Genomic DNA, 20,593 nt, shown 5'->3' with positions numbered 1-20,593 from the left:
ATTGAACAAAATTTGTAACGAACGTCGTATTTATATAATTATAATAAAGTATTTTTTGAAAAAAAAAACTCTCGATTTTTGGTTAACTAACTCTAAATGTTTGCATGAATTTTCTAACATTTTCCAAAATGTTCAGACAAAGGCAAAACCATAACGCGTAAAGGCGCCCCCTTTAAAGCTGTAGAAGTGGAAAAAACTGCACTGTACGTCATTAAAAAAAATTATCGACTTTGAGAGTGGCCATCTGGGTGTACTCCCATTTTGTAACTTTTTTTTTTTGGTTTTTAGCTAATTTTTCGATTCTTCCAACTACAACTAGTAATTTAAAGACTTTTTTAAGTTTGAAAATTTTCAATTCTGTTTCAAGAGTGTCCATTGAGATGTACTCCCCACTTGTTACCAATTTTTGTAAGTTTCGCGTAACATTATAGTTTTCTGAGCTCCACGAAAATTAAAATTCGATAATATTTTTATTGCTTTTGAAAGAACCACACATTGAAATTTTTCCGATTTTCAAAAAATGTAAATGCACAAAAAAAAATCAAAAAATCAATAATTTTAAAGAACCGAGTCCTTAACGGGATCCGCGATGACACGTGAAAATCTCCGGCCATTTTTCCGAATGATCAGCTTTTGAGATAGTACTCCGAGCACACCGCCCGTGTCGAATACCTGAAAAATTGGCAATTTTTTATTTAAAAATTTTTATTACTAAAAGCGTGCCTATTTAGTGTACTCCCGGCTTGTAACTATCCAGAAATCTGCGGGCCTAGCCATGATTACACTTAAATGAAAGCTTATTTAATTTTAAACGCATCTACAATAATGATAGCCTAATAGGCCCCGCCCACTTTAGGCTACACCCACAAACGTTACCTGGGTAACGACATCCTGCGCCTCTTCCTGCGATTTATTCATCAAATTCAGCTGAGCTTTTAATAATCTCAAATTCCACGTGAAATTCTCTGCGGCACGTGTTGCTTTCTGTCCCTTAAGCCCCGCCTCCGCACATAATTTTGATAGTTCTTCGTGGCATTCCGAAATTCGACGAATTGAGTCCTCGATCTGGAAAAATTTAAAAAAAATTGTGGTTTTTGCTCAAATTTGAAACTAAAATTTTACAGCCGGAAATTATCATTTTCGGCAAATTGTCAGGTTGCTGATTGTCCGGAAATTTTCAATTCCGGCAATTTACCGGCTTGCCGGTTTGCCGATTTTCCGGATTTTTCCAATTCCGGCAATTTTCCAGTTTGCCGATTTGCCAATTTGTGTGAATTTTAGAAACAAAAATCTTGAAAATTTTAAGCCAAAAATGAACAAAGTTGTAGGGGGTTAAAATTTAAAACTTGAAATTTTTTTTTCTAACTTCGCCAAAAACTAAATTTTTGTAAAAACTCTAACAATTTTCAGGCCCCCTTACTAACCAATTGGATAAATCCAACTAACCTTTGAAAGCAACTGATCCGACTGAGAAAGTGTTGTAACACAGTGTGCAATGAGATTCTTCAACTTGTTGAATGATCGCTGAAGTTGATCCGGAAGTGTTCCCATTGTGACAATCGCCGGATACTGTAAGGTAGGCATGTCTTAGAGGGCTGAGAGTGAAAAAATTGGATTCAGCGCAAACTTTCGAGTTTGGCCGATTTTTTGTACTCCCAAGTTGTAACTGTATCTGTCGTCGAAAATTGTTTAACGAGGTCTTAAAAAATCACGTGGTGTCAGAGTGTTTTATTTCGGCTTGATCTACGTAGATCTACAAAAAATGCGGGAGAAGAAACACATACCTCTCAACACATTTTGCATGGTTAAGAACGTGCTGACACAGTCTCCTCGACGTCGAATTGGGCTGGGGCGCACTTGCTGACACCTTGGCGCAGCCGGGGGAGGGAGTGAATTTTTTTAGTGTTGAAAAATAAACTTCGTCGTTTTTAGCGTTGAAACGAATTTTTTCGCATATTTCGAACTTTTGGTTATTAGAACATTTGGTTATTAGCACAAAATGAAATGAAAGACCATGAAAAGAGAAAATTTGGTCAAAAACTGAAGGAGGAGTAGCCACAGCGCCTCAAATAGGGAGAAAAGAGCGAAAAAAGTGGTTTTGGCGCGGGAGCGCGTTTGCTGCAGACGTCGCACGAATTGGAATTAATGTATAGAAAAACAGTAAAATATCGCGTTTCTGCTGGATTTTAGGGATTTTAAAGCAATTTTCAACAAGCGGGACCGCCCAGAGACTGTTCGCGATGCGATTTACTTCATTTTAACATAAATTTTTCCCCAAATAAGCTCGAAATGAGCTCTGAATTTCGGCGAATCTGAAATTTTTTTTTGACCAAAAACAGAATTTTGCAAATAAAAATTGATTTTAGAGCAATTTATTGCATAAATGTTTAATTTTAGAATTTTTATTATTAGTTTGAATCTTTTTAAAGAGTTTTAGTCATTAATTTGACTGATAACACCGAAAAATGATTTTTCTTTACAACGAAATCGATAAAAAAGTAAAGCAACATTTATCAAGGGAAATCTTGCAAAATTGGTTTAAAAACTTTTATGAAATCAAAGATTTCAATAGAATAAAGCTATAAATCAAGCAAAATCACTAAAAATACAAATAGTTCTGATCAAATTTCAATGTTCCAATCTACCAAGTGATCTATGACACGCCAAGTTTCTTATGTAAGTGTTGCTCTCCAATTTTCCTTAAAAATGGCTCAAATACTTACACAAATGATAAAATTAACATTTTTTTTAAAGTTTCGTGTTATATTTTCTTTTCCTTAATAAGGAACCATCAGGTTCTTCCTACCCTCTACGGCTCTAGATACCTTAACTTCGACAACTCATATCTACTCGGAGAGATGAGATACCAAAAAGTAATCAACTGAAAACTTGTAGAGCACATCAAAAACTATGATATTCAATTTAACCTACGTTTTTATCTTTCAAGATGGGGGAGTTAGACTTACATTTATATTGCATACTTTTTGTTATTCTACTGGCTGCTCTAACTCCCTCATCTTGAAAGATAAACACATGATTTTAATTAATTATTATAGTTTTTAATATGTTCTACAATTTCTTAGTTAATCACTTTTTGATATCTTGCCTCTCTGAGAAGATAGGAGTTGTCGAAGTTACAGTATCTATAGTTATGCGCATATGAAGAATCATATGGATTCTCATCATGCTATACTACTTATCATCTGATTTTTGTGAGGAACAATGATTCAAAAATGTTTTTTCAAATGATAAACAAGTTTTGATTTGATCTGAACATTTAGTGTTGGTTTAGTGAAGATCAACTGCCAACTAAACAGTTTCCGTTGATTTGGGCATTTTTGAGCAATTTCAAGACTTGAAACCGTGTTATTTCTATCAAGCTGACGTTTAAAAATTGGAATCACGCATATTGATGCTTGAAAAATTTGTTTCGCGTAGAAATTTTGTCATAGAGTTAACTTGTTCTAATCGGTTCGAAAATCAATGATAAATCAACCAAATATTGAATTTGTTCAATAAAATGTTTTTTTAAAACTTTTTAAAGCAATAATAGTCCCAATATTTAATTATTTTTTCCAAATTTCATCTTGAAAACTCGAATAATCGCGAAATTTCGCGTAAAATTCATTTAATACCGTAAAAGTGTGCAAGCGCGCTCCGTTGGACTTTTCAATTCTCGATTTTCACAACTCTCCCGATTTGAGGCGCTGTGAGTAGAGATATTAAAAAGTCAACGATAAAAACTGTGTTTCTATGAAGATATCATATTTTTCTTGTATATTTCAAGTCACCCACCTTCGCGATCATCTTCTTCATCCTGAAGATAATTATCAAAAGAGGCGGGGCTGTAATTTTGGAATTCTAGCCTATTTTCCGCTTAATTTCTGAATTTCGGAGAAATCCACAAAATGCGCCAGCAAAAACGCGAAACGCGCCAGTAAGCTGCCTCTTGTGCGCTTTCGATGACGAGGAGACTGTGGCTGATGTCACATTTTTCTGGGTAAAAAATTCCCGCATTTTTGTTGTTCAAACCGTGATAGGACAGCCTGACACCACGTGAAAAATCGCTTGAAAAAAAAGGTCTACAAAAAGGAGAAATGATCCTAGCTGAGATCATAGACAAGACTACAAACTACAAAGAGTTTTATGCTCCTCCCACTTAATGGCTCAATGTGCAAAATTGTTTTCTACCAACTCACCCCATGCTCATCACTATCAATGATAAATAATGGAGTAACTGAGCTCTCCGCAGAAGAAGTTGTTGGCGATGGTGGTGGGGATGCTAAAAATCGATATTTTTAAAAGTTTCCTGATAGTGAGCATTAAATATTGACTCACAATTAACAGCTAACGTGATCATCCTCGAGTGGATGAGTCGAATGCCTTGACGAATTGTCCCAGCGGGTCCCAGACCGCACTCCTCCTGCCAGTCGATCATTGCGTTCTCGAGACGGTTGCGGATCGCTGTTGACTCGGCGAGAGGGACAACGGCGACCTAGAAGAGGGGAGGGGGTTGTTGGAAATTTAGTGTCTGGTACCAGGGCTATGCGACTGGTAAGTCAGCTGGTAGATCAAGTATGAACTTTTCAGTGTTTGAGAAAATTGTTACTTCAGTTGAGTAGACTGTACCTTAAACTAGTCATTCAGAAAAATCGATAAAAACCTGGGCACACGTTCAAGAACTACGAAGTGTCCCAAGGACCAACCTAACAAAATTTTATAACTACTCTTAAATTGACATATCCTGATACAGTGAAAAGTTCACACTTGCTCTACCAAACGACTTACCAGCCGCTCTCAGCTCTGTCCTTTACCTCAACTTCAAGCTCTAGGGATCGTTTTTAATAAAACTCACCTTAAACTGATCATCGACACTTTTAATCCCAACCAGTTTCATCCCCGACGAGATCCTCGAGTTCTTCCGCTTCACCGACATTCCACGCTTCTTCGCCTTACCACCGCCACGTCGATTCGTAATCGCCACGTGGACAAACAACGTGGCATGCTCCAACGGGTCACCTTCATTATTCAGCAGATAGATATGCCGATATCCAGGTTGTAGGCATTCGAATGGAATTGTGTATTGACCGATGAAGTCGTCTCCGATGTAGTCATCGTCGAGGACAAGGAATCGGACCAACGCGAGCTCGGGTACGGAGACTTGGAATTGGAAGGACTCGTCGAAGGATGGGTTGATGCCTGGAAGGTATAGGTGTGTCGAAAATTTTAAATCCGAAAAATCCGAAAAACTTACTATCATTCCTAACTGTTCTTGTGCGCTCCTCGGCACAGTCTCCGGGCAATCCGAACACTTCTACGACGACAAACGGATCAGCACTGTCCCCTTTCGCATTTGAGCCACGTGGACGTGGCAGCTGTTGACCGGATAGAATTCGGAGGTGGAGGATCTGCGGGGAAGTTGGAACCCGGTCGGATGGGACGAACATATCGTCCTTCATAACTTGAGGCTTCAACACGTAACCACATCCCCCGTTGTCCGAGAATTTTCCTTCCTGGAAGAGAGGTTTTAGTGTTCAGAAACCAATGCGCCGCTGTTAAAAATTCGGCAACTGCAGCCGGCATGCTTCTTACCTGCAGATCCATCATCAACCCCGGCGTCTGATAGTTCAAGCAGACCATCTGCACTCCGTTATTCCAAAACTCTTGGGGATTCAAATTCGACGAATCGACTCGTGATGGGTTGGGGAAGACACGAACACAGTAGTTACGTGTCGCCTGTCCGAACTCCGTGGCATACGTATGCATCAGGCGGAGGCACGTGGATTCTGTCACCGACGCGAGATTCTTTCGGGAGGACACTGGAAGCATTGGGAATTATCGGTCACGCTAGAAAAACTAAAAATCACTTGTAGTAGATCCGGGTGCAGTGGAGAGCAGATCGTTAAGGGTCTTCACGTTGAAAAACACCGGAACCAAGTCGGAAAGCTCCTTGCATAGTTGAATTCTAAAATGTATGGTACACCGAAGACCTCAAATAATGGAGCCCTACCGTTTCGACTTTCTCCTCGTCGTACTAGCCAGAGAATCGTCTTCCTCGGACACTTCGCCACTGTCTGTGTCCGGATTGTCTAGCTTTTTACCCTGAAAGTCGTGGTTTTGAGGGAAGAAATTCAGTTTTTTAAAGTTACATTCCGGGAGTACACGGAGTTAAAGGAGGACTAACGGCTCGGACGATTTTGAACGTATAGACCCAAAATGAGCTCAAATGGACGAATTTCGTAATGAAACTGCTCAAAAATTTTTCAAAAATTTTTTATGGCGGTTCAAAAATTTGAAAAAATTACACTGTTTTTGGCTAAAATCACGAATTTTTCCCCTTTTTCCGTGTCACAACTGTTCGAAATTGGATTTTTTGGAATTATCGTCCTTTATTACATATATTGGTAGTTTATCTCATTTAATTTCGTCGATTAAAGTAAATTTAAAGCCGATAGGTGACCAAAAATCATCGAAATTGGTTACCTATCGACTTTAAAAGTACCTTAATCGACGAAATTAAATGAGATTAATTACCAATATATGTAAAGGACGATAATTCCAAAAAATCCAACTTCGAACAGATGTGACACTGAAAAATGGGAAAAAAAATCGTGATTTTAGCCAAAATCAGTGTAATTTTTTAAAAATTTTGAACCGCAATAAAAAAAATTTTAAAAATTTTTGAGCAGTTTCATTACGAAATTCGTTCATTTGAGCTCATTTTGGGTCTATACGTTCAAAATCGTCCGAACTTCTGGCAATCGGCAATTTCGGCATTTGCCGGTTTTTAAAAATTTCCGACAATTGCCGAAGTTGCCGAATCTGCCGGAAATTCGATTTCCGAATAGCAATTGCAACGCTTTCCTGGCTCGACCCCTCAACTCTAACTCACCACAATCAAAATCCTATTCTGAAAATCCCATGGCGTCGGGCAGTTCTTCTCGTCATCCCAATTAGTGGGGTCATTCTTCGGAAGATACAACCTTGTTCCCAAATGCGTTACAATCAACATCGCCGCCACCTTCTGCCAATCCGTTGAACAATGTACCGAAACTTTAAGCAGCAATGGGTATCGGCTCCGTTCAAACGCAAACTCGCGGATTATTCGAAGAGCACTTGAGATTGTGATCTTACTGGTCGCGGTTTGTCCGTTTTGCACCATTGGCTCAGTGTCACCATCGGCTTCATTCGGATCCCAAATGTCGACTGAAAATTATTTTTTAATATTCCTAGCTTCTTCCTGGCACCTACACTCCAAGAATCGGCAATTTCGTTTCAAAGCGGAAGAGAATCCATCGGAAGATGACGGTCCCAGCTGATCCTCGACTAGATAAGATTTTCGAGAACTTGATATGAAGTAGCGGGAGAATGGCTGCAATTTTTTAGTGTTTGAGATTCTAGTAGGCTTTTGTTAAAATGTAGGATCTCCAATTCTGAAATTTTGGACTAAGATCTACCTGTTTCATATCCATAGTGACCACCCGATGGTTCGGATCGAAGACCCCACAATCCGGGGAGAACAGGAATGATGTGAAGCCGTCGACTGTCATGAGATTGTTCTCACGAGCTTCGGAGCAAGGTTCATACTGCTCGATGAGTGTCTCGCAGTTGTCAGTTGTCACACCAACCATCTAGAAAATAATTCATATACTGGGACACGTGGTGTCAGAGTGTCCCATCACGGTGTGATCTACAAAAAATGCGGGAAACGAGACGCAGAGTTTCCAACTGTAGAGCGTGCTGACGTCACACTTTTCTTGGCAAACACTCCCGCATTTATTGTAGATCAAACCGTGATGGGACAACCTGACGCCACTTGGGCATATCAAAGAACCTTGGATGCTTAATTTAAATATCTCATAAAAGAGAGAGCAAAAAATCGAAAATTTGAAAAAAAAACAAGCGTCCCTACTCAAATTTTTCGAAAAGTAACAACTTTTTTTTTCAAAAAACTGTCTGAGTTTGTCCCATAGCAGTGGGGATGTCGTTCGATTTTTAGAATTTTAAATTTAGCGGTTATTTAATATCCTGAATCCAATTTCAACATCAGTTTTCCATGGAAATGATCCAAAATGTGCCAAGATATGTCGGAAGCGTTAAAATCTCTCCCAATCCCCTCCCCCCCCCAACTCACCCCTTGTTCAGTCTCCAAGAACAACCTCAAATCCTGACACGACAGATAGTCCTTATTGGCGTATCTAACCATCAAGAAGTAGACCTCGGGACGAGTACCTATTTCCTTATACAAATCTACGAAATGAGATTTCTCGATTTTGCCACGTTCCGACTCCTCCGCGCCGATTGTTACTTCCTGAAACAATCAAGGTTCCATTTTTTCCAAAGTAAAACCGTTTACCTTCAACTTATTTGTGAGCCTGTGATGTGAGATCCTCGAGTTTATATGCAAAATTGCCTTAAACGCAGTCTGTTCGTCAAGATGTCCGTTCTTCTTGGTGTCAAACTCATCGAATACGGATTCTATCCATCTTTCGCGCAGTGTCGCGAACTGAGAGCTCGATGGCTTACATTCGTCTGAAAATCTTCCAGAATTTATTTTCAGCGTACTCCAAATAAACCTACATTTGTTAGAAGTCAAAGCCATGAGCCCGGTAACCCAGATGTTTGCGTCATCCCCACTGGAAGCGATCAAATCCAATGTTTCATAGTTGTCACCGTAGATTATTGAGAAAAGACATTCTTCCTGCAAACCAGAATTACTTGGGACTTTTTGGAAGCCTTCGCTTACCTGTAAGTCAGTGAAAACTTCATCCGAAGATCTCAACAGCTCGGTGTTCTTCCCCAGTCGGATCTCTCGGATCTCATCGATGGCTACTGGAAATCGGGAGTTTTATCAGGCTTTAGGCTTCAGCTGGACTTAAGCTTAGCCCTAAATTTGCCATGTGCCACTTACTCCTAGCTCAATTCTACTAGCAGCAACAGCGCGAACCTGATTGGTGTTTTATGGCAGAGTAAGACAAAGCGCGAAGATCTTCCGCAATCTGCGGTAATGTGCGAAGAAGCGCGCGGGAAATTATAGCGACAAGCGTAAACCCTTATAAAGCGCGACAAAGTGCGAAGAGGTGCGACGATGAGCGAGGGGGAGACTGTAGAAGTGCGAGGGAACTCTGTGGCAAAATGCCGAGTGCCACACGAGTGTTACTTACTCCTAGCTTTATGCGGCTTCTTGTTCGTTGGCGTCCATCGAATATACGACAGGTCGGCGTCCAGACTGAAAAATCGCCTGAATTGCCGATTTGTGCCCCGCAGCTTCACGAAATCACTTCCAGTCTGCATGTAGTTCCAGCAATCGCTTACTGCAACAACTCTTCAGTCTTTGAAAGAAGAAAGATACGAGGCACTTACCATTTGAAATTTTGGCGTCACTGTTTTTCGACGAAAAGGAGACAGTCTTACGTCCGCTGCCAGTGCCAGCGGGGGACTTTGCACGCCCGCCATGCTTGATGATTGAGGAGCGGAGGGTTTTTCTGGAAAACGACATATTTATGTACTTAATTTTGAACCTTAACATTTATGTCTAAATTAGGAGTCTTCGAGATCGAGATCCTCGAAGACATTGAGGGCACCAGTTAACTGAACACTGGAAAATTTAAAAAATATTTAAATTTAAAAGTTTTTCAGTTTCAGGGATCCCCACTGGAAGTCTCAATTTACGCCTCTCTACGCTGCAACTAAAACAACTCGACAATTTCAGGTATGATTTTTTCAAACACGTTCTAGAAGTACCCCTACAGTACCTTGACATTATCCCCCACTAACTTCCAATCCAATACCTCTTCAAAAACTAAGAATTCAAAATTTTCCCAACTACATTAGCCCTACCGTATACCTACAGTACCCCTACAGTACCCCTACAGTACGTTAACATTATCCCCCGCTAACTTTCAATTTAATTCCTCTACAAAAGCTAAAAATTCAAAATTTCACAAACTAAAGTAACCTTACCGTATACTCACAGTACCACTACAGTACCACTACAGTACCTTGACATTATCCCCGACGAACTTCCAATCCAATATCTCTTCGAAAGCTAAACATTCAAATTTTCCCAAACTACAGTAACCCTACCGTATACCTGCAGTACCCCTACAGTACCTTGACGTTATCCCTGCACTAGCCCTACCCCAATACCTCTTCGAAAGCTAAAAATTCAAATTTTCCCCATCTACAGTAGCCCTACCGTATACCTACAGTACTACTACAGTCCGATCCTTTGCGCCGTTTTTCCAATTTTTTGGTTGAAAAATTGGGATTTCAGCAATAATTTGGAAAGTCATAGGATAAAATTGAAGTTTTTATGCAAATCGTAGTAGTTTTACTGTAATGCTGACCCTATTTGAAATTTGCGGGTAAATTTCGAGCCTACCGACCTATACGTGATTGCAAGGCCACGTGGTGTCAGGCTCTCCCTTGGGGCCCCAGTTTTTCTGTCCGTTTCAAGTTTTTTCAGCAAGTAGGGGGACTGAAACCGGAATATTTTTTAGCACTTTTTTCTTTAATTTTCAACAACCCTGCTACATTTTTTTCGGACAATCTTTGGCAATTTCCGTTAAAACCAACCCGAAAAAATCCATGTGGAAATATAGTGTGAAGAAAATATAGTGTAAACCAAAAATGGGACACAACTGCTCCTCAGGCTCCAAACACACACATGAGCTCATCACATTGTGTTTGGTTTTCCTCTTCGCCCATCCTAATGCCCTCCCCAACTTTCTTCTTTCCGTTTCCAGTTTTTTTCCTTTTTCTTCTTTTCTATAAACATTTTGGCGTCGACGGCGCGGCAAAATGTCTTGTGAGCTGTTGCTACTACTAGAAAAGAGACGACGACGACGACATGTGTTATTTTTAGTGCGGTTTTAGTAAAAAAAGGGGAAGAATTTTATTTTTTCGGAAGCAAAAAGGGACGTCCCAGACGATACTCTGGGGAGATACTCATTTTGGTTGGGGAACCTGCGGCGCGCGGGATTGCTGGGAGAAAGGAACAGCGGAGCTTTTTTGGGGGAGGCCCCGTGAGAGACGCAGGTCAATATTGGATGCACTTTTTTGAAAGGAGCCCTAAAATTACTATAATCTGCATTTTCTACACCATATTTTATTATAGCTTGGACTGAACTCTGTTGTCCAAAGCTTAATTGGCCTATTCCTAGAGCCTAAACCCCGCATTTCTTCTTAGAGACCGTCCTGAAGAGTTATGTACTCTTAAGGAACTATGCTAATATACATGGCGCATCGATGGTGCATAGAAATCAAAATAATTGGCGTATGCGGTTAATTAAATTTTTGCGGCAAACAGCACTTTTTTGAAAGGTGCCCTGAAATTACTATAATTTTCTGTGTCTGCATTACAGTCTAGTCTGGACCGAAGCCTGTTGTCATTTAATTGGACTAGATCCTAAACCTCACATTTCTTCCTAGAGACCGTCCTGAAGAAGCGTGTACTTATCAGGAACTCTGGTAATATACATGGTGCATCGACATTCCCAAAACACTTAGTGCCACGGATGCCAAGATCCTAATATTTAGTGATATTACCGTTAATAGTATTGCACCTCTTGCAGTAGTTTTCAGAACTTTAATTATCAGTGCAGGAGTGTGCGGCAAAAGATTTTTTTTCCGGCAAATCGGCAAAGTGGCAAATTATCATATTTTAAATTTCCGCCAAATCGGCAAGCCGGCAAATTGTCAGAATTGAAAATTTCCGGTAAACCGGCAATTTGTCTATTTGCCAATTTTGTCGACAAAACAATTGGGGCAAGCTCGGCAAATTCGGAAACTTTGGCACAAGGCAGAAATGTGTACGGTTTATCAAAAACTGACTTATGTAACTCTAGAACCAAGTGTTTTGGAATTTTTCATAGAAATTGAGACTTGAATGGAAAAATACATTTTTCTTGAAAATTTGTTATCAATATCCAATTTTTGAAATTGTCACTGTGATTTTTTTTTCTAAAAATTAAGAACTAACCTTTTGGCAAATGGTACATCCAAACTCCGAGGTGTTGTGTCGGCTGATTCGTTTTCTGGGTCACTTTCAGCCATTGTCATTGGCTCTGGAAAACATTAATTTGGTAATAGATTTGTTTATTTAGTACAACTAGATAAGTTTGAAAATACAAAAAATATACATTTTGAAGAAAAATCACAGTTTTAATTCATTTTTTTTATCGAATTTTGAAATTTACCATATTTTAAAATATCGAAAAATGATAATTTTTCAAAATTTGTGAAAAAATTTTCGATTCAGCACCAAAACCATAGTCAGTAGTAAAATATAAAACTTTAAGCCAAATTCATTTTTTTTGAAAACAAAAAATTTGTATTGGAAATTTCCAATGAAACCGGAAACTCCGTCATAAAAATTCAAATTTCTCAAAAAACTAGAAATTCAATATTTTTAAATTCAACAAAAAAAATTATTCAATTAATTTCTTCAAAATTTGTAGAAATATATAAAATTATGTCAAGTATTCCTATTCTAGAGTGATTTTTTTACGGAGAAAATTGCAGTTTCAATGAAAAATTAAGTTTTACCTAGGAAAAAATTTCAAAAATATCTTTTCACGGTTTTTTTGTAAAAATTTTTACCAAAAAGAAAACAAAAGCTTTTTTCGAAACAGTTTTCCACAAGTTTGGGCAATTTTACTCAAAAATTTGAAAAAAAAATTGAGAAAGTTTTGGCAATTTTAAATTTTTCAAAATAAAATTTCAGTTTTTCAAACATTTTGGAAATTAATTTTTCCTTAATTTTTTTCTAATTTAATAGAAGTAGTTGTCAAGAACTAAACAATCTAAACTAAAAAAGAATTACTGCACGCAGACAAGCAAAAAAACTCATCAAAATGTCATGAAGATGCTGGAAAAACAAGAGGAAATCTGACATTTCCTCTCATTTTTTTTGCGTATTTTTAGGAGGGCGAAAATTAAATAAAAAACTGGAAAAACATATGTCAAATGGAGAAAAAAAAGAAAGAGAGAAAAAGAGGAAAAGATTAGAGTTTCTCTCTTTCTTTCTCTATTTGATTTGAACATAACTATGCTAATTTAGGCCTTTCTCTCACCTCCGCCTCCTCTGACGCCTGCTGGGGTTTTCACGGTTTTCGGGGGAAATTTTTACAGTCAGAAATACAAAGCAGGGGTGAGCGGCAAATCGGCGAACCGGTAAACTGCCGGAAGCGAAAATTTCCGGCAAATCGGTGACCCGGCAATTGCCGATTTTCCAATTTTTCATTGATTACGTCGAAATTTGCTCAAGAAAATTGGAACGTTTTTTTCATTTTTCAACAATTCTCGGGATTTTTAAAATTTTTCAGAACTTTCCAAAAGGTTCCAAAAGTTTATTAAATTTTCCAGAAGTTTTTTGAGCGCTCGAGTAGTGACTAAATTCTTTTTTTTCTGAAATTACTGTAATCCTACAGTATTCCTACAGTACGACTACAGTAATTTTGAAAAAAAACTACAAAGGAGGGTTTGCGGAAAACGATTTTTTCCGGCAATTCGGCAAATTGCCGGAATTCAAATTTTCGGCAAATTGCCAATTTGCCGAATTCGCCGGAATAACGGCAATTGTCAACAATTTTTGGCAAATCGGCAATTGGAAATTTGCCAAAAATAAAAATTCCGGCAAATCGGCAAATTGCCGGAATTACCAAAATTTTTCGGCAACTGAATTATTCAGTTTTTTACAAGTTTAACATTTGTTCATAAAACAAGTTTTCTGAACCAATCTTTTTTAGATTTGAAACTAGATTTTCCAGAACTAAAGTTCAGTTTTTTTTTCAAATCTTGCTTGGAAATCTTCTTTCTTTTCAAAAAAAAAAGTGCACAGGAAAAGAGCACAAGAAAACTTAACTTCCGGTTACAATTTTCGTTTTTTTGCTAGATTTTTTTTCGAATAAACTAACGAAACCAATTGAAAATATTAGAAAAATGTCAAAAAACTGCACTTTTCCCACTGGAAAGTCACGTAGATCATGTAAATTATGTACATACATATGACATTGGGAAGTACATAAGCCTTTTTTCGGGAAAAAGTTTCAAAATTAGGAAAAAATCGATTTTATTCAAGTTTTATCAGGTTAGCTGGTAAAGGTGAAAAAAAAGCTCAGCATTATTTTTCTAAAAATAAATTTTTTAAATTTTTGGGATTTTTAAACAATAAATTCAAAAAGGGTTTTTACTGCAGCACAAAAAATAATGAAAAAAATTCAAAAAACTGGTTTTTTTTTCGAGTTTTTCAAATCAATATTACGCTCATCACAAATGCCGTCATATCTGCTCAAAAAAGGCAAAAATAAAAAAATCCAAAAATTTTTTTTTATCAGGGATCAGATTAACAATATGCGCCAGCACACACACACATTTGTCAATACACAGAAAAAAGATTAAAGTGCTTCAAGCTTAGAATGGGGAAGAATAAGATGGGGGGGGGGGGGGGGTGTCAAAAAGTCGAAAAAAAAAGAAGAAGCCGGGCACTGATTGGATTTTGGCAAGTTTCGAGGCGTCGAAAAGAACAACTTTTTGACCCCTCTAGCTTCTTCAAAAAAAAAAAAACTAAAAAACGAGAAAAAATCCGGTGACATGGGATACTAGAGGACTTAAGCCGTGGGAAATAGTGAGTCTGAACCTTCTGAACTACCAACCCTAGTCGGTCGTGTCTGCAAATTTGGATGGGCTTAGGTGTAGGCTTATACCTAGGCCTAGGCTAAGGCTGGAGATTAGTCTTAGGCTCTGGGGTTAGGCTAAGTTTTAGGCTGAGGCTTAGCTTAAGCTTAACATTGCAAAGACTTTTTGGGGAAAAATACTCGATTGATTTTTTTTGTTCCATATCTCTACCGCCATCGTTTGGACGCGAGTTATGGAAAAAAACTTCACCTACAAAAAGTAGAGAGTTTTTTTGGTCATTTTGGTGTTCAGATTTCAAATTTTAAGGCTTAATTTTTTTTTAGAGAGTTTAGTTATTAGACAAATTTCGTACTACTTCTCGGGCTGTGGGCCAAATAATAACACTGTTTCGAAAAAAATTTTGGTGTAGTCTTGAACATAGCTCTTACAGGGTGGTCATTAATAACAAAATTCGAGATTTTGGCTAAAATCAGTGCAATTGTTTTGAAATTTTGAACCGTCATAAACGATTTTATAAAATTTCCATTGCGAAATTCGTTCATTTGAGCCTATTTTGGGTTATATAGTTCAAAATTGTCCGAACCGTTAGTCCTCCTTTAACATTTTTCCCCAAAAAACGTTTGAAATGTTTTTTAATGAAAATAATAAGGCCAGGACCAAAAACATTTCTGGATGAAATGGCCTAATATAATTAGTGTGAAGATGAACAGTTGTAAAAGACAATTCTAACAGTTGAACTGGATTTTCTTGAGCACAGTTCTATACTATAACTTTAAATTAAGTTAAAAAACTTATAGACTTAAGTTAGACCTATAGACTATAAGTTTACGGAACCCAAATTGAAAAATTTTTAATTATTCGTCCATATCTTTGTTGGTATTGGTTTTTGGATTTCTAGTCCTACTAATCACGGATCAAGGAGCGTTTTTTTTTGCGTAAACTGTGATGCAAGATTGGTATCTCGAGAAGTAAGCCTATTTTTAGACTTTTCAAAGACCAAACCAAGAACTAAAAGTAGAAGAAAGTTTGAACTAATTCCCCCAGAAAAGAAAAAAACACTTGTCAGGGGGGAGGTTGTAGAGCAAAGTTCTGAGCAATGATGCGATTAAAAGTTGCTGCTCTAGTCTATAATCTGTTGAATTTGATCTTAAAAAATAGGCTAAAAATAGACGAAATTCTGACCTAAACACGAGAAACTTGAGATATTTTTTCATCTATGCTTTCTTCTATTTTGAGACGGAAAAAGGAAATATGTGTATTTTTTAGGTTTTACCTAAAAAAAAATTAACTTGAAAATTGTATTTAGTGACATTTCACAAAAATTACAAAAAAAAAAGTTCGACAAATTGCCGGAAATTTTCAATTCTGGCAAATTGCCGATTCTGAAATTTCCAAAAAAAAAAGTGCAAAACCACATTTTGCCGAAAATTTTCGGCAAGTTCAGCAAATCGGCGATTTGCCGGAAATTTTAAATTCCGGCAATTTGCCGCCAAAAGGGAGCAGTTTGGACTAAAAATTCGCAAAAAAATTAATCTGAAAACTTTTCATGGCAATTTTCGAAAATTTATTGTTTTTCCCTCAAAAAGACAAAATTCCGAAAAGTTTCCAGAAATGTTTGCCCATCTTTAGCCTTTAGCCAAAGTTCAACTTTGGAGCAGTTTTACGGTCAGGCTCAAAATTTTCAGATCGTTTTTTTTTCAATACTTTCGAGGTCTGTAAAATTGCTCCAACATTGAATTTTTGGAAGTTTTTATTTTTTAAAGTATCTATAATCAAGTTTTTCTCATAACAAGCTTCCGATAAGCTTCCATAACCTCTAGAAACCTTGAAAATAATAGGAATTCTGTACTACAAAAACCGAAAAAAACTTCCAGAACTTATTGCTACATATCTTCAGTTACAAAATATTGAAAAAATTAATCTGAAATTTGAAAAAAAGTTCAAACTCCAAGCCCGAGCAAAATTGCTCCAAAGTTATTTAAAATTTTCTCAGAATTTTAGTGATTGGAATTGACTTGTCAATATTTTCCAGGGCTGCAAAATTGCTCTAAAAATAGAATTTTTGAAAAACACCTGAACGGGGTTCTTCAAGTTGGTTGATAAAAATAATAAACGAATTATTCCAAAAAGATCCGAAAAAGCATTCAGAATGTTTTATTATTTTTATGTTAGACACTTAAAATCACCGATAGCCTGCGAAAATATATTTTTAATGGAAAAATAAACTGAAAACCTTGTAGATCGACTTTTTGCCGATTCCAAGTGCTCTTCTGTGGCCAAATTTCCAATTTTTTTTGTAAAAACTTTCCTATGCCTTTATAAAAAGTCTTCTTCCAAATGACACATGTATAATTAAACCTGAACTAAACCAAAGTTTAACACGTGTTTTCAGCTCGACCATTCGGTGTAATTTGTGCAAACACCGTCACGCGCAAATGCAGACATTTTTGCACGCGCTGCGGTGAAATTCCTCTTGGCGAATCCAAATATTTTTTGCCGCCGTTTTTGAAATTTTTCCAGGCGTTGGTCGAGCTGAATACACGTGTTTAAAAGCAAAAACAGGAATGACGAAGCTGCCCTACTGCCTAATTAGCCTAGACCAGGTTGATCCTTGAACTGCGAGAAAAGTCTGATTAGTTAACCGAAGAAATTTAGAAAGTGACTACTGAAGTAAAGCAAAAACAAGCAAAAAGAAAAGGCATAAGTAAAGATGATGACTGATTCTGTGCGCCCCGAAAAAAGCAAAAAAAAAGAAAGTCGAGGAGGGAAAGAGATAGAGAGAAGAAAGAGAAGATGCGCCCCTCTCATGGAGCAAGTGATGGGCATGTCGTCAGAAAAAGAAGTGCAAACATCTTCTTAGAGGATACGCTTGGATTTGCTTCCTCCACTCTTTTTTGTGCTGTTTCTTTTTCTCTTCCTCTGTTTCTGTCATCAACTCATGCTTGACAGCTATCATTAGGAAGGGGGCTAAAGTACATTGGGTCGCTGCTTCAAGTGCTCTTTTAGGAATCTGGAAGCTCTTCAGCTTGATGCAGGAGATATTTGGAAGAACAATCTGTCAGTTGACAATTTTTGATTACGGCACAAACTAGAAATGAACTGATTTTACGAGTTGTATCAAAAACGGCACCGGAACCAGCCGATGTGCCGGTTTGCCGGAAATTTTCAATTTCGGCAACTTGCTGGTTTGCCGATTTGCCGGAAATTTTAAATTCCGGCACACTGTCGGTTTGCCGATTTGCTGGAAATTTTAAATTCCGGCAAGTTGTCAGTTTGCCGATTTGCCGGAAGTTTTCAAAACCGGCAATTACCGGAATTGCCAATTTGCCGGAAGTTTTCAAAACCGGCATTACCGGAATTGCCGATTTGCCAAAAATTTTCAATTTCGGCAATTTGCTGGTTTGCCGATTTTCCAGAAATTTTCATATTTCGCAAATCGTCAATTTTCCGATTTGCCAAAAAAAAATTCAATTCGGGCAATTTGTCACTTTGCCGGAAATTTCAACCCCGACAAATTGCCGATTTACCGACTTGCCAAAAAAATTCAATTCCGGCAATTTGTCAATTTGCCGGCAAATTTCAATTCCGGCGAATTGCCGATTTGCCGTTTGCCGGATATCAATTTGCCGGTAATGTTAAGAGGGATTTTTTATAAGACGGAAACACTAAAAACGATTGAAACTGCTATTCTGACACTTCCAACAAAAAAAATGTGCAAAACCACAATTTGCCAAAAAATTTCGGCAATTGCCGTTTTTCGGCAAATTCGGCAAATCGGTAATTCGCAGATTTGCCGGTTTCTCCAAAATTTCAATTCCGGCAATTTGCCGATTTTCCGGAAAAAAATCGGTACCCAGCCAACCCCTTATCTAACCCATAGAGAGGTGTTCTGCAAATTGGTCAAATCGTCATTAGCCGAAAATTTGGAAATTGAAATTTGCCGAATTTGCCGCTCACCGAATATCAAGGAGATGTGATTTCACGATTTCTGCCTGCACAATTGAAAAATTTGCTAGTAATAAAATTTGCTCTTCCCAGCCGTCTTCACATAAAAAATAATTTTTCTTCCGGTTGTGAAGCAGGCGAATGTTTTTTTTTTTTTGGATAGTTGATTATGAAAAAATAGTTTACACATAGTAATTGGTGTGAAAATGCCTCTCTATTCACATTTCGTATAATTCTCAAATATTTACACGGGCGGTTGAAAAAAAAACATTTGAGTTGAAGACAGGCCTATCAGAATTGAAGTGCTACTGCAAATTTAAAAATATAGACTATTAAAATAATTATAATTTCAGGTTGGTACGATCATCAATTGCTGGTTATGCGAACATCATGTTAAATCACAGCTGCGAAGGTTCAAATTATGGTGAGTATTATAAATTGGGATTTTCCAAAATACGGTGTTGCACGCAAAAATATTCAACAAAAAATAATTTATCCGTAAAACTTAAACCCCGCTTTCAAATGCTCATTGCACCAGTGGAAGGTTCTAGTTGATCTCTGAAATATTTCCAATTGCATAGGGGGCTATATTATGGACAGTACTATTTTCATTCGATTTAGTTTTTTTTTACAATTTTTTAAAATTCTTATCATTGCTGTACAACGGAAAAATCACTTAACGAATACTGAAATGCATACATTCCAAAAAAAACCTTTTTTTTTTGCAAATATAATTTCATAGACCAGGTTAATTTTGCTTTGACCGGTATATATCAGTTTTGTACGTCTTGCCTTCAAACTATAATCACTCTGTAAACAGTCACAACCATGATCAACTACATAGTTTTAGTAAATTATCTGATTTCTAATTTATCCGACTACTACAGTTCCCCTACAGGACTACCTACTACTGTACTCCGACCATATATATCTACTACCACCAATCCCTATACCCTCAATTTTCCTAAACTACAGTAATCCTGCAGTAGTCCTAATTTTTCAACATTTTTAAGAGTCTTTCTGAAAGTTCCTTTGAGCCGAATTTTGAATTATGAGGTTATTCACGTAGTGTCGGAAAATGAAAAAGTGTGTAAAAATTACGTCACAACTGTATTAAAATACATCAAAACATGTATTTTAATACAGTTGTGACGTCATACTTGCATGTAAATACGTTTTGCAACATCACTTGAATAAGTTCTTGGAAATTCTTAAATTCTCTAAAAAAATTTTTAATCTAAAAACTTAAATTTTGAATATGAAGTGCAAATTTTCACGCATTATTTTTAATAGAGTTTTCGAACGAAAAATTAAAAAAAAATTGCAGATTTTAGTTACTTTGATTTGAAATTTACATTTTCATATTTCAGAAGGTACAGTAAAAAAATTGGAAAATGATTTTTTAACAAGTTTTGGAAATTTTTACTTTTTCTGAAAGGTTTTTCAATGGTTTTTTGTTGCAAATTTCAGTTTCTTGTGACTAGATTGTTAGATTGACAGCGACCCGTCCGGTACCAAGTGGGCTTCTGGATATTTGAAATAGATCTAGGTACTTTTTGAGATCCATGTTGTTAATTTTTGGAACATTTTGACAACTCCTGTAAATTAAAACGGCTGCAAATTGTTTGTATCATGATACCCGTTATTTGTATGTGGAATTAATTTTTTTAGCTCATCTATTTTTAGTCGGTTTTTTTCATAGTTCTGCAGTTGAAAATTCATTTGATAGAAAAAAATTGGGTGATTCTCCGCCGAAATTGATGGGATAACCTGTAGAACCACAATTCGGCATATTTTTTGACATTTTTTAGATTTTGGAAGCTTTGACAATTTACACTTGGTAATACTAGACACTGATGAGGTTTTTATTTTAATTTTTTGCTTCTGGTTTTTTTGCAGTTAGGTAACAGTGTACTAACAGGAAATACAGTAACCATAGGTTTTCACCATTTGCGTTTTTTTCTCCGTTATCAGCCGTACCCAAATTTAACAACGTTCATTTATGATT

At 37.1% G+C, this 20,593-nt stretch overlaps 1 protein-coding gene across 2 annotated transcripts; it reads right to left on the bottom strand.

Moving 5' to 3' along the window:
• Positions 1-446: 446 nt before the first annotated feature.
• On the bottom strand, positions 447-12,068 carry pll-1 (Phosphoinositide phospholipase C). Of its 2 annotated transcripts, none has more exons than NM_171060.5 (20): positions 10,579-10,691; positions 9,364-9,485; positions 9,165-9,314; positions 8,747-8,832; positions 8,581-8,701; positions 8,357-8,532; positions 8,135-8,311; positions 7,458-7,631; positions 7,252-7,372; positions 6,893-7,206; positions 6,011-6,102; positions 5,868-5,965; positions 5,593-5,819; positions 5,255-5,513; positions 4,856-5,199; positions 4,339-4,495; positions 4,200-4,282; positions 1,447-1,569; positions 877-1,065; positions 447-672 (listed from the first exon to the last, which is right to left on the bottom strand). In NM_171060.5, exons 1-20 carry the CDS (start codon positions 10,677-10,679, stop codon positions 559-561), a joined length of 3,228 nt encoding a protein of 1,075 aa, NP_741068.1. In that variant the 5' UTR covers positions 10,680-10,691; the 3' UTR covers positions 447-558. The 2 variants fall into 2 exon arrangements, with proteins under 2 accessions (NP_741068.1, NP_741067.1); NM_171059.6 differs by lacking the exon at positions 10,579-10,691 and adding an exon at positions 11,984-12,068 and having other exon boundaries at positions 457-672.
• Between the last annotated feature and the right edge of the window lie 8,525 nt (positions 12,069-20,593).

Source organism: Caenorhabditis elegans, chromosome III, assembly GCF_000002985.6.
Source record: "Caenorhabditis elegans chromosome III".
In the NCBI taxonomy this organism is placed as follows: domain Eukaryota; kingdom Metazoa; phylum Nematoda; class Chromadorea; order Rhabditida; family Rhabditidae; genus Caenorhabditis; species Caenorhabditis elegans.
Note: the sequence above shows the minus strand (reverse complement) of the source record. Positions and strands in the feature narration are given on the sequence as shown.

Bases quoted from the DNA above. Each gene is read 5' to 3' on its own strand.
- pll-1 (NM_171060.5), bottom strand. From the start codon at position 10,679: ATGAGCTCATGTGTGTGTTTGGAGCCTGAGGAGCAGTTGTGTCCCATT. The intron at 8,833-9,164 runs GTAAGTAACACT...CCCGATTTCCAG, and splicing joins GAAGCCGCATAAAGCTAGGA to TAGCCATCGATGAGATCCGA. The intron at 8,702-8,746 runs GTAAGCGAAGGC...TCTGGTTTGCAG, and splicing joins AAGTTTTCACTGACTTACAG to GAAGAATGTCTTTTCTCAAT.